The following is a 12,699-nucleotide window of genomic DNA, read 5'->3' as shown; positions in this document are numbered from 1 at the left end:
CGGATATGTACGAAAACGAGCATAATCGAGATATCCGGATGAATACCGTACGATTATTCGTCCGGATATATTGTACCATTATGTATTCCATATCCGGACGAATCACTTGTAATTATTCGTCCGGATATGTACGAAAACGAGCATAATCGAGATATCCGGGATATAGTTCCGAAAGGGACACTTCGATTTGAACACCCAACTTTTGCACACATAGAAAGGAGGTTAAAACAAGGTCACACCCAAAATTTCAACCGCGGCAAATGATTTTTTCAATTTTTATCATCATTTTTGTGTGTCGGCAACCAACTCGCAAAGACATGCACCAAGCAAATTTTCATATCTTTATATATACGACAAACGAGTAGTTTGGTGACTTTTTGAAGTATTAATCGAGTATTTTGATGACTTCTGTGCACTTTGGTGACTGTCACCGAAATACTCTTATTAGATCTTTCCGGCGCTTCGCGCCGGTTAATAATTAATTTGAAAGTTACATGATTGGCAAAGGTTGCGCTACTTGGCTGGGCTACTCTGGGGATTTTTTCCTTAAAATTCCGTCTCTCCGGCGCGAAGCGCCGGGGAGACCCACCCATTTACTTCTTAAAAATTTTCTGTTTTCTTTGTTCAAATTAAAAAAATTAAAGAAAAAAATTCTTGAAAAGTAAATGGGTGGGTCTCCCCGGCGCTTTGCGCCAGGGAGACGGAATTTTTAGGTAAAAATCCCCAGAGTAGCCCAGCCAAGGAGCGCAACGTTTGCCATCCATGTAGCCTTTAAAACAACCGTTGGCAAACGTTGCGCTCCTTGGCTGGGCTACTCCGGGGATTTTTTCCTTAAAATTCCGTCTCTCCGGCGCGAAGCGCCGGGGAGACCCACCCATTTACTTCTTAAAAATTTTCTGTTTTCTTTGTTCAAATTAAAAAAATTAAAGAAAAAAATTCTTGAAAAGTAAATGGGTGGGTCTCCCCGGCGCTTCGCGCCAGGGAGACGGAATTTTAAGGAAAAAATCCCCGGAGTAGCCCAGCCAAGGAGCGCAACGTTTGTCAACGGTTGTTTTAAAGACTACATGGATGGCAAACGTTGCGCTCCTTGGCTGGGCTACTCTGGGGATTTTTACCTAAAAATTCCGTCTCCCTGGCGAGAAGCGCCGAGGAGACCCACCCATTTACTTTTCAAGAATTTTTTTCTTTAATTTTTTTAATTTGAACAAAGAAAACAGAAAATTTTTAAGAAGTAAATGGGTGGGTCTCCCCGGCGCTTCGCGCCGGAGAGACGGAATTTTTAGGTAAAAATCCCCGGAGTGGCCCAGCCAAGTAGCGCAACCTTTGCCAATCATGTAACTTTCAAATTAATTATTAACCGGCGCGAAGCGCCGGAAAGATCTAATAAGAGTATTTCGGTGACAGTCACCAAAGTGCACAGAAGTCATCAAAATACTCGATTAATACTTCAAAAAGTCACCAAACTACTCGTTTGTCGTATATATAAAGATATGAAAATTCGCTTGGTGTATGTCTTTCCGAGTTGGCTGCCGACACACAAAAATGATGATAAAAATTGAAAAAATCATTTGCCGCCGTTGAAATTTTAGGTGTGACCTTGTTTTAACCTCCTTTTCATGTGTGCAAAAGCTGGGTGTTCAAATCGAAGTGTCCCTTTCGGAACTACAGCCGATATCCGGATGAATACCGTACGATTATTCGTCCGGATATATTGCACCATTATGTATTCCATATCCGGACAAATCACTTGTAATTATTCGTCCGGATATGTACGAACACGAGCATAATCGAGATATCCGGATGAATACCGTACGATTATTCGTCCGGATATATTGTACCATTATGTATTCCATATCCGGACGAATCACTTGTAATTATTCGTCCGGATATGTACGAAAACGAGCATAATCGAGATATCCGGATGAATACCGTACGATTATTCGTCCGGATATAATGCACCATTATGTATTCCATATCCGGACGAACCACTTGTAATTATTCGTCCGGATATGTATATTTTATACCGATATATTCAAAGAAAGTATAAACAGAAAATATATGGCCTCATTTTCGATAAATATCCGGACGAATAGCGGTCGCTTATTCGTCCGGCCTCCGGACGAGTAGACACAGCCTTTTTTATTATCGACATCTGATATAGAAATACATCAAATTTTGAGTTATATAAGCTTCGAAGCTATTGCGGCTATAGGCGACACGTAAAATTGTGTTCTTTTTAACTGATAATATTTCGATTAAACAGTCGATACGGGACCTTGAAATTTCATACAGATCAAGCATTAAGCTTGGACTACAACATACAAAAAGATTAGAATACCATCTGAAATCGAGTCTAGTGCTCGTACATCCTTAACGTAAATAGTATTGAAATTAAAAATGAATTCCAAGTTCAATCATCATTTTTTTCGTGAATTTGCATTTCGTCTTTTTTCTTGTCGGGTGGAAAAAACTTGCCGATGCGCGGTGTCAAAAAATGGAACGATGCGTTCATTGTAAGAATGGACGCGTTTAAGTAAATATTCGGCCAAAAAACCAGCTATATATGATGTTCTCTTGTTCCATAACGTGGAATGTTGGCTCGAACTTCTCGCCATGTTTTTTCAATGTTTTGAGTGTGAGTTCCTTTAACGAAGTACCCTCGGTACGTAGTGAGTCAGAGAGTTTTAGTCTTCCATATGGGCAACGTAGTATATATTTCGGCAACACCGTAGCCCCTGGGTTAGTGTACGTGCTCATACGTACAAGCATTGAATCTACGTATAGTCGCGTATAGGAAACCCAGCTTCTGCGTGTTTCGTTTTTCATCAGTGGGTAAAGATATCCGAAGTGTGTACGGGAAAAAAAACATCCCTAACCTCAAAGAAAACTTCGAAAATGATTAAATTTACGGTGTCTTCTTTTCATATTTTCTATTTCTTATTGTTTCCGAAAATAATTGATGCATGAAACACACAAAATGTTCGTTACAAATGTATAATATTTCTTTTGCAATACTGTGTTTCTATCGTTCACTCAATTTGCGCATGTTCAAACGGTTTCGAAAGTGTCACTGTAACTTATATTCGAATGAAGCGCCATAACCTACAATTCTGCGGTGTTGCCACATTTGCGTGTTGCTCAAAAATCTTGTCTTATTTCCAGTCATTTCTTAGAACAAAAGCAAGCTTTGCATGTTTTCCAAAAAGAAAAATGTTCATTGGACATTCGTTTATATCTTTTCCAAATTTTATCAAAATCTGTTTGTTAACTTCAACGTTATAAATTAAAAAGTGCGTCTGAATCACAGATTCGCATAAGACTTCATGTTAACTGCTTCAAATTAAATCATTGATATCTCTTTTCAAAGTCAACCAAACGTCACAAAATTTTAACTGACTCATTTTTCGAAAGATTTTGACATCTTTACAAATTTTTATAATTTTCTGTTTGTTAATTGATTTACCGAGGGTACTTCCTTAAACAGTGAAACCCCATGTGACACTCGTGTAATTTAAAACACAAATGCACGATGATTTATAAGAAGTTGTTCGATCTATTCTCTCGAAACTTGCTTCAAATGGCCAATTCATTACTGAAGGTTATAAAAAAAAACCATTCCAAACGTAATGAATAAAAAAAATGAATTTTCTAAATCTTGGTAATGTATGAAAAACGTTGGATTCAAAGGAACAAAACGTGGTCAAATAAATGCAAAAGTGACGAGTACATCGGATGACGAATGAAAAAAATTCAAAACATAATGGTATGTAAAACAAAATTACAAAACCAACTGTAAATAATTTCAACAAAACAATTAAGGAAAGCTTTCACAAATCATGAAAAAACATTATATTAAGATCTCTTCGCCGTACATCCTGGATACCTCTAAAATAGTTGAAAATGATGTTCTTACTTGAAAAATATGAACTTAATCAAAAAATTTTTCCAACAAAAGTTGTTGGTTTTGCGCTGAAAAATTTTTTGGTGATGAAAAAAAGTTATGTTTCCATTCGAAAAAAACATGTCGGCCATTCTAACGCCGCCATTTTGAATTTTGGATCCACAAACCAATTTTTATCATACGTCCCCCTTCAACCCCTAAAAGTTTTGTTGCACACAATATTTGATCCGAGCAATATTTTCCGAGAAAAGTCAGGTGTAAGATTAAAATGGGACACCCTGTATATGTGTTGTACACGCGGAATAACCAACCGGCCTAGCTATTTGTAGCTTCAATGTAATTGGTTCAGAAATTTTTTTATTGCTCATTGGTTGCAACAAAAATTCTCTCACCGGGGATTGGTGATCATGGGGGTCAAGGAGCCTATGTTTGTAGCGGTCAGAGTACATGTGTATACAGATACGTAAAATCATGAATGTTTTTGTAACTTTTGCATAATCTTAAGCCCGTGCAAAGTTTTTTCTCAGCAATTACGATAATGATCATACTGATTTTGGGCTCATTCAACAGAGAATTTCTTACCTAGCTGAAAGTTCAATTTTCAAAACCTTACATTACTCATCAGCTTCGTAATTAATGAAATTGACATGTCAATTTTACCCCCACCACCGCGAATCGTTTTATTTAGAAAAAGTAGTCTCGGCGAGAGCCTCAGTCCAGCAGACGACAGGGCTGTCAATCTACTTGTCCCGAGACTCTACCGAGTCTCTTGACAATTGCGAAGTTTCATCCATATAGAAGGGGCCGAGTTCAAAAGTGGTTGAATTCATGTGGAATGACCTCAACATTCTCGCTTGCACATATTCCATCATGTAGCGGACAAATTTTGCTTCGTTTTAATGAAATTTTTTTATCAATTCACGATGAGCAGTAATAGTCAGCAAGAGAACCTTCGGGCACCTAGCTGCCAAGAGTTTGCAGCAGACTAAAAGGTGGCAACATTTTTTATCAAGTTTTGTTAGTCACTTTCTTCCAATTCTTTTTACGTACAAATCATGCAGTCGGATTCTGTACTATTAGCGATATGCTACTCATTCCTTCTTTGTTAAACCAATGAAGTATTTATAATTAATTATAATATTGCAAACATGCGTATGAAAAAAGAGGGCGCATGCGCCCAAAGAACCTGGTCCTACGCGATCGAACTTCCTTAATGGTATATGTATATACCTAAGGACACGTTAGCTTTGACACAAAGTATTAAAAAAATGATTTTCAAACGGCTACATTCGATGTTTTCACCCCGAGTATTATCTATATTTGAAACTTTATTTGTATACAAATACTCATTGAACATTGAACAAGGAACTCCCTTTCTCAGGCGAATATTTTTTCTTCTCGACGTTTTTTTGTTACAACAGTGCCAGGTTTATGCTGTGCCTCAGGATGATTGAGTAACTCCGGAGGACATGTTGATATTGGACTACTAAGTATCGTCTGTTTGAGGTCATAAAAAAGATGGCTATCGTCCTTAGTGCAAAAAGATATCGCAAGGCCAGCTTTGCCGGCACGACCTGTTCGTCCGATTCGATGAGTGTAATCTACATGAAGGCACATATATTTTATTATTTATACAATTTCGGCAATTGACGCAAATTAATCAGCGTATTCGATGTACCTTCTATGGTCTTAGCCATGTCGTAATTGATTACCATGGAAACGTCCTTGATATCAATACCACGCCCAGCAACATCTGTTGCAACGAGAATGTCTTTACTGCCATTTTTAAGAGATGCAAGAGCGTATTCTCGCTGTTCTTGACCTTTTCCACCGTGAAGAGTGCAAGAGTTGTACTGTAAATGGAGAATGGAGAGACAATCATAATTATAGTTAAGTATTTCATGTTGCTCAAATGTAATACTCACGCCGAGTTTTTCGAGCCCTTTAGCCAACACGTCGGCTCCTTTTTTTTGGTTAACGAATATTATTACAGGAGGCTCAACTCCGCGACTCAATATTTCCATTAGTTTTCTACGCTTATCATTTTCTCCCATTATATGAACTATCTGTTCGGTTCTCTCCGTCGGTTTACCCACTGATCCAATATAAACTATAGCGGGACGTCGAAGGTAGGTACGTGCTAATCTTTCAACTGCTGCCGGCATCGTTGCAGTAAACATTACAGTCTGGATAGACAATTTCAAAGATCGTTTAGTCAGAAAAGCAATGTAACGTTCGAATTTTTCAAAAACTCGCACATCTTATCGTCGAGGGTAATATGTATTGATGCACGTTTAATTGAAGGGATAATTGAAGGGTAATTAAAATACACATAATGATATTCAAATTGGTTATAAAGTCATGTATGATAAATATAAACTTTTATAAAGTACGGTTTTGCATCGCATTCACAATAAGGATTGCCCACGGTGAAAATTGAAATTCGGTACATTATGAGAAATTTCATTGAACCGGGCTTATAAGAGGATCGTAATATCAAAGAAAAAAAGACAGCTTAAAAATGCGAATTTCGCTTCAAAGATAAAACATTGTGAAAAATGAGAAAGAAATCATTGACGGATACGCGGTTGAGGGAAGTGAAAAACGGAACCGAATTAAACCACCAACATTTTTTCAATGATTTTTTATAATAACATACCTGTCTGAATTTTTTTTTTGTGTTGTAATTGGCAAGCAATTTTTCTTCGTTTTCCGCATCCTCGTTATCCGGTTTCAAATTCGTTACTGGCATATACTCAAGAATCTTTTGCACGTCTATAAGAGGAATAGAAGTGGTAATAGTTTCAGTACTATCAAGAGCAATAATAATAATAATAATAATAATAATAATAATAATAATAATAATAATAATAATAATAATAATAATAATAATAATAATAATAATAATAATAATAATAATAATAATAACAACCACAACAATAACGATAATGATGTTGATGATGAACACGATACATTTTTGTATGAAAAGCATATGAACGAAACCGATCCGCTTTGGCAATAGTATATTACGCACCCAGAAAGGGAAAGTATTTTACTTTAAACCACGAGCAAAAGTCAACTTTTGGCGCATATGCGCTGGAAAAGATTTTGTTTACCTGGTTCAAAACCCATATCAATCATTCTATCGGCTTCGTCGAGAACAATATAAGTACACTGGTTTAGTACCAAATATCGATTTTCCAAAACGTCTATAAGCCTTCCTGGTGTTGCAATAACAATCTGGGCGAAAAAAAATATATACAATGATTTGAACAACACGAAAACCTCTTGAGATACCGAACACATACTTCACAGCCCATTTGGAGTCTGAAACCCTGCTCTTCTCGAGATAGGCCACCTACAACAACGACGGTGCGGATGCCCAAAGGTTCACCAAACTTACTCGTTTCTTCCTCGATTTGTTGCGCTAATTCACTAAAAGAAAAAAAAACAATAAATATTGTGACGCTAGTAAACAAGGGAACATGAAACTATAAGTATACTAAGTATAAAGTATAACTAAGTATAACTAAGTATACTAAAAATATGCTTACGACTCACCGAGTCGGGGCGAGAATAATGCTGTAGGGTCCCCGATCGCCTTCTTCGAGGCGTTCAATCTTCGGTAAACTCGTGATCCATAATAAAAGTGGTATGAGAAAAGCAAGTGTCTTACCAGAACCCGTTTCCGCCACACCAATAATGTCTCTGTTCTGGAGACCAATGGGAATCGCTTGTCGCTGTATAGGAGTAAGATCCTTATAACCAACTTTCTCGATAATGTCGAGAATTTCTTTTTGGAAACCTGATTCTTTCCATGAACGTATGGGATTTGGGATACGACCACCTTTAATCGTTATATTATAGTCCTCACGAAATATTCTCCAGTCTCGTTCTGTCATTTCTCCTAGAGCTTTCTCCGACCAATGCCGATCATCCCACTTTTGTTTTTCTTCTTTTCTTTTCACTTTTTTCAAACGCATTCTAGAAAATAACTTATGTAAGTTATTATTCAATATTCAATTGAATATTATTTAATGTTCAATCCCAGAATTTATCTCTTTTCACAAAATAATTCACAGCAATTATAAATGTTCTTAAGTTCCTATCATTTGCTCTGTCAGTAAAAATCCTGTTACACGGTTTATTCCGAGTAGCTTGATATTTGAAAGAAAATATGAGTTACGGGCTATTCTCATTTTATCAGAGAACAAGGTATAACTTATTTTTCTCAAAAAATCAAGGGTGTCCGAGTAAATCGTGCAACCACTTTGCAGTTATTTCTCTCGCGCTCGCACAAGTGATAGATCACCTTAAGTATAGATTAAAGGCTTTCATTGTGTAGATTCGAAGAAATATTATTACAATACATACTTCTCTTGTTCCTTCTCAGCCTCTGTTCTGCGCCTTTCTAATAGCTCTCCATAGAATTTGCTTTGATCTCTTTTTTGAGCCTTTATATCAATGCCGGCAAGATTTCCCCTACCAAAAAACTGAACTTGATGGCGCTCTTTATATATGTTGTTGTAATCAACAGAGGTATCCTCCGAGGTATCCCAGTCAAAAACAAATTTTCTATCATTTAAGCGTCTTACTCTGCGCTTTTTTTTTATCAGCCCTAAATATCGTTCCTTTATGGCTTCAACCTCTTTCTCCTTATCTTTGTCTTTGACGTCTTCCTCTCGATTTCTTTGATTCTCCCTTCGCCTGTAGAAAGATAAAATAAATGTTATCAAATTATATTCAGTTTGCGTACTTTAGGTATTAAGCATTCAGACCCGAACCTATCTCTTTCATCCCATTCTTCTCTTTTGCCACTTGCCAAACCTGGGCATCCATCGCCCACTCCTCGCCCAACTCTGCGACTCTCTTCTTGAGCTTTTCTAATAGCATCTACTTCCTGCTGCCTTTTTTGCAATGCTATTGCTGCTCTTTCTTCTTTTGTCAGAAACTTTGGTTTTGCTCTGGCATCTTCTTCTGCCCTTTTTTTGGCTAATAGCTCCTCAAGACTTAAAGGTTCTTTTTTTCGTTGTTCCGCACCCTTACCTTCCTCATGTACTGTATGCTCATCATCTATTATTGTTCCTACTACTGCGGTAGTCACTGTCGCAGGAACCTTTTTTACGCCTTCCAGCCGCCCATTGTTTTCGCCTGTCTTATCATCATCGGGACTGATATTAGACCTAAACTTGCTATGCTTTTTTTCCTCTTTGCTTCTCTCGCTTCGGAGGTTCTCGTTTCTAATCAATAGTTCTCGAGTTCCTCGATCGTGATCCCTCGATCGAGAGGTTCCAGCACCACCGCCGCTGTTACCGCCGTCGGGTGAGCGGTCTCTCACTACGTCTCTGGTACTACGATCTTTTTTACCACGATCCTTTGAGCGACTTCTCGATCTTCCTCTCCCTCGATCACGCCTTTCGCGATCTCGCTCCCGGTCTCGTTCACGCTCTCGAGATCTGCTTCGTCTCATTGATTTTTTCGTATCGTGAACCATATGATGCCTATCTCTGATATTTGATTAATATATTTAATTCAATGCAATTATCGAGAATAGTAATGAGAGAATCTATGAAACTTTCGACAACTTAGGATTTTAACTTGAATTGGAAATGACTACACACGTCCAGATACAGGGCCAACGAAATCAAATTTATATAGAAGTCCAGTTCTTATGGGTGGCTCAGAGACAAACTTTCTGCGATCCAACTGCCGCTTCGCGGCGCGGCGATCACTTGCGACGTCGTCAATAAGGTGTTCTGACACTTGTTTAATCGGTAAAAATCCAAAAGCAGACTTCCATCCCTACCAGAAACATTTGTACCAAAATTCAATACTACCAATTACATCTCTACCAAAATGCATTTCTATTCAAAAAACAAGTCCCGTAACATTTCTACCACGATAAAACACTACCCCGCAACAACTCGACACATTTACATCCTCTTACCAAAAACATCTCTACCAAAATTCAATACTATACTAATTACATCTCCACCAAAATTAATGTCAAAAAAGATTAATTCATTTTATAAATGTCCACCACATAACATCTCTACCAGAAAATATTTCCACCACATAAAATGTCTATCCGTATACATCACAACCTCCACTTTTGTTGGTAAGGAAGGGTTAACTTTTATAAAAAAATTGAGTCATTAAAGTCTCTTTTAATGGCTCAATTTTCACGGTTAAGTAGGTTATCTTTTTATAAAAGTTAACCCTTCCTTACCAACAAAAGTGGAGGTTGTGATGTATACGGATAGACATTTTATGTGGTGGAAATATTTTCTGGTAGAGATGTTACGTGGTAAACATTTATAAAATGAATTATATTCATTTTGGTAGAGTTGTTACGGGGTAGTGTTTTAATCGTGGTAGAAATGTTGCGGGACTTGTTTTGTTGGATAGAAATGCATTTTGGTACTGCGCGCTCTACAGCCCATGAGTGGAACTACATTTTCTGTGCCAAAAGCTAACATGGGCCCTGTTGTTCCCATGTACATCTATGTTCTCTGTGTAAACGTAGTCATGGATTCAAAAATTTGTTTACAGACTAAACACTAGAGTAATTAAGTCGCGGTCTCCCAGTTAGATTACATTTGAGAAAATAATCTTTTTTTGTCTTTTGCAATAGTATAGAGATTAACAGCGTCAATTCGAGAAAAAAGTGAATTTTGTTTATCGTATAATGAATTAGTTGTGGCGTGATATATAATGTTTCAAGTGATATATTCTGAATAGTGCGTTATTTTTATAAACCGAAGATAAAATTTTTCTGAAATATTAATTTCAGTTAGTGGCAATTTCCTCCACACTTTTAAAATGTCAAGAATTACGAAAACGATTGAAAATCCCGAAGTGCCTGGTGAGTATCAAATGGCGACATAGTAGCATGCTCAAGCAGGTTATGCACATTCATTGAGTTTTATCACTTTTTGAAGTTGACGGTACTAACATAAAAATAACGACAGAGCTGTCAATATGATAAAAAAACTTTCTTTTTCTTAAACGTCTTTATAACATAGATGGGAGCTTGAGTTGGCGATTTTTCTTGATAACCAACTCAAGAGTAGAGCAGAGACAATTCACTAAATTCTCCAATTTGAATTCATCAGAGATATTTAACCCTTCGAGTACACACCTCCAGCACAGTTCCCCTAAGAACACATGTAAAATCTGGGGACCACTGGACTCCAGTGCACTTGAAGAGTTAAAGGTGGGTTCCACTTGTCACCCGTAAATGCTAACAATGCTCAAGCACCAACTAATATGGGTAGGGTTTTGGGTATTGTGGACATTACAGGTGATAAGTGGAACGCACCTTGAGTCTCAAATTATATTCAAATGATTACGTATTGTAAAAGAACGAATCTAATGTAATAAAATGTAACCATACATAATATAGAAAAAAATCCATGGATGTTGGTGCAATTTTGCATTCGTATGCAGCCGAAGGATTGAACATAAATTGCTATACATATATTTGTAATTGTGCTCTCATGATCAGTACAGAATTCTGAAAATAAACTTTTTTGGTTTGTCATTTCATTAGATTATGTTACCCTTGTGAAACAACTGTCCTATAAATTTACTGTGCATGTGCTCATAAGACCAGAAAACATTCGTGTCATTTCCCGGGGCAGGGTTGAAATTCCGAACGGTGAAAAATCAGAATGGGCCGGACAAGTACTTTTAACACATATTTAAACATAATATGTATCGATCCAATCGACGTTGAATTTTGTGAATAATACAAAATGATCCTGAAAGTCTGAGAAAAATCGATTTTTTTATAAGTCTCTGTCACCATAGAGTAACAAATGATTAGCTTTCATGTGATTTTTTTTTTTTTTTAAAAGCTTCTTAGAACAATTTAATAATGTCAAAATTTGGAGTTACTAATAAAATACTTGTCGACCGATTGATATCATAAATTTTAGTGCTGCACGTAATTCAAGTGGTAACTTTTTTCAATTCATGAGCAAATACTTGGCCTCGAATTGATATAATAAATTTTAATGCTGCACGTAAATTAGGTGGAATTTTTTTCAATTGATTTAGCTGTTCGAATAAAATAAGAAGAATGAGGCATCGGTTTCCAAGTTTTTTTTTCTATGGATGGAGTTACCATAAACTTTCCCTAGGGAAAAAAAGGTTGGGACAAGTACATTGATGGTCTCTTGTTTCTGGATGACATAGAAAAAAAATTGAGAACCAGGAAAAAAATTCTATAGAAATAATAAACAGAAAATTGAAAAGTTCAAAAAAATTCAACAAAAATAAAAAACAATCGAAAAAATTCTGTAAAGAAAAATAAAAAATTTTCAAAAAAATTCATAAATATTGGACAAATTGAAAAATGTACTATCCAAGTTACATGCAGTATAAAAATGTATGATATCAATTGGAGGCCAAGTTTTTATTGATAATTTGGAATATTTATCGAACAAATCGGAAACTGTAATTGAAATTCATGATAATTATTTTCAAGAAAAAAGTTAATAAAAAAAAGTCCTAACGGAAGTTACGTGCAGTACTAAAATGTATTACACCAATTCGAGGTCAAGTATTTATCAGTTATTCGAAGTATAATCTCCGGCGACAAATGAGCGTTGAGAATCCTTTTCGGGCTCACAACGTTTTATCAAAATTACTAAAAAATTAATGGAAATAAAATCATTAAAAATTCACATGAAAGTCATTCGTTACTTCAACAAGGTACACACTTTAAAGAATCGATTCCCCTCCGACTTTCAGGATCCCCTGATATTATTCACAACGTTCAACTTCGATTGGAT

General features: G+C 36.5%; 2 protein-coding genes across 5 annotated transcripts in view; one reads left to right on the top strand and one right to left on the bottom strand.

The window, feature by feature from the left end:
• Positions 1–5,189: 5,189 nt before the first annotated feature.
• On the bottom strand, positions 5,190–9,552 carry LOC122413485 (probable ATP-dependent RNA helicase DDX23). Its single transcript, XM_043423863.1, has 9 exons — positions 8,686–9,552; positions 8,276–8,608; positions 7,463–7,885; positions 7,210–7,336; positions 7,018–7,141; positions 6,561–6,676; positions 5,827–6,087; positions 5,580–5,754; positions 5,190–5,502 (listed from the first exon to the last, which is right to left on the bottom strand). Exons 1-9 carry the CDS (start codon positions 9,393–9,395, stop codon positions 5,279–5,281), a joined length of 2,493 nt encoding a protein of 830 aa, XP_043279798.1. The 5' UTR covers positions 9,396–9,552; the 3' UTR covers positions 5,190–5,278.
• An 868-nt stretch (positions 9,553–10,420) lies between these two features.
• Positions 10,421–12,699, top strand: part of LOC122413116 (zinc finger protein 346) — a 163,151-nt gene continuing 160,872 nt past the window's right edge. Inside the window, exon 1 of one of the 4 annotated variants that reach the window (XM_043423246.1) lies at positions 10,421–10,766. In XM_043423246.1, the coding sequence (XP_043279181.1) occupies positions 10,724–10,766 (43 nt within the window). In that variant the 5' untranslated portion in view covers positions 10,421–10,723. The remainder of the gene's footprint in view (positions 10,767–12,699) is intronic. The other 3 variants (XM_043423247.1, XM_043423248.1, XM_043423249.1) reach the window with 3 other exon arrangements.

This window comes from Venturia canescens, chromosome 7, assembly GCF_019457755.1.
Source record: "Venturia canescens isolate UGA chromosome 7, ASM1945775v1, whole genome shotgun sequence".
Lineage (NCBI taxonomy): Eukaryota > Metazoa > Arthropoda > Insecta > Hymenoptera > Ichneumonidae > Venturia > Venturia canescens.
Note: the sequence above shows the minus strand (reverse complement) of the source record. Positions and strands in the feature narration are given on the sequence as shown.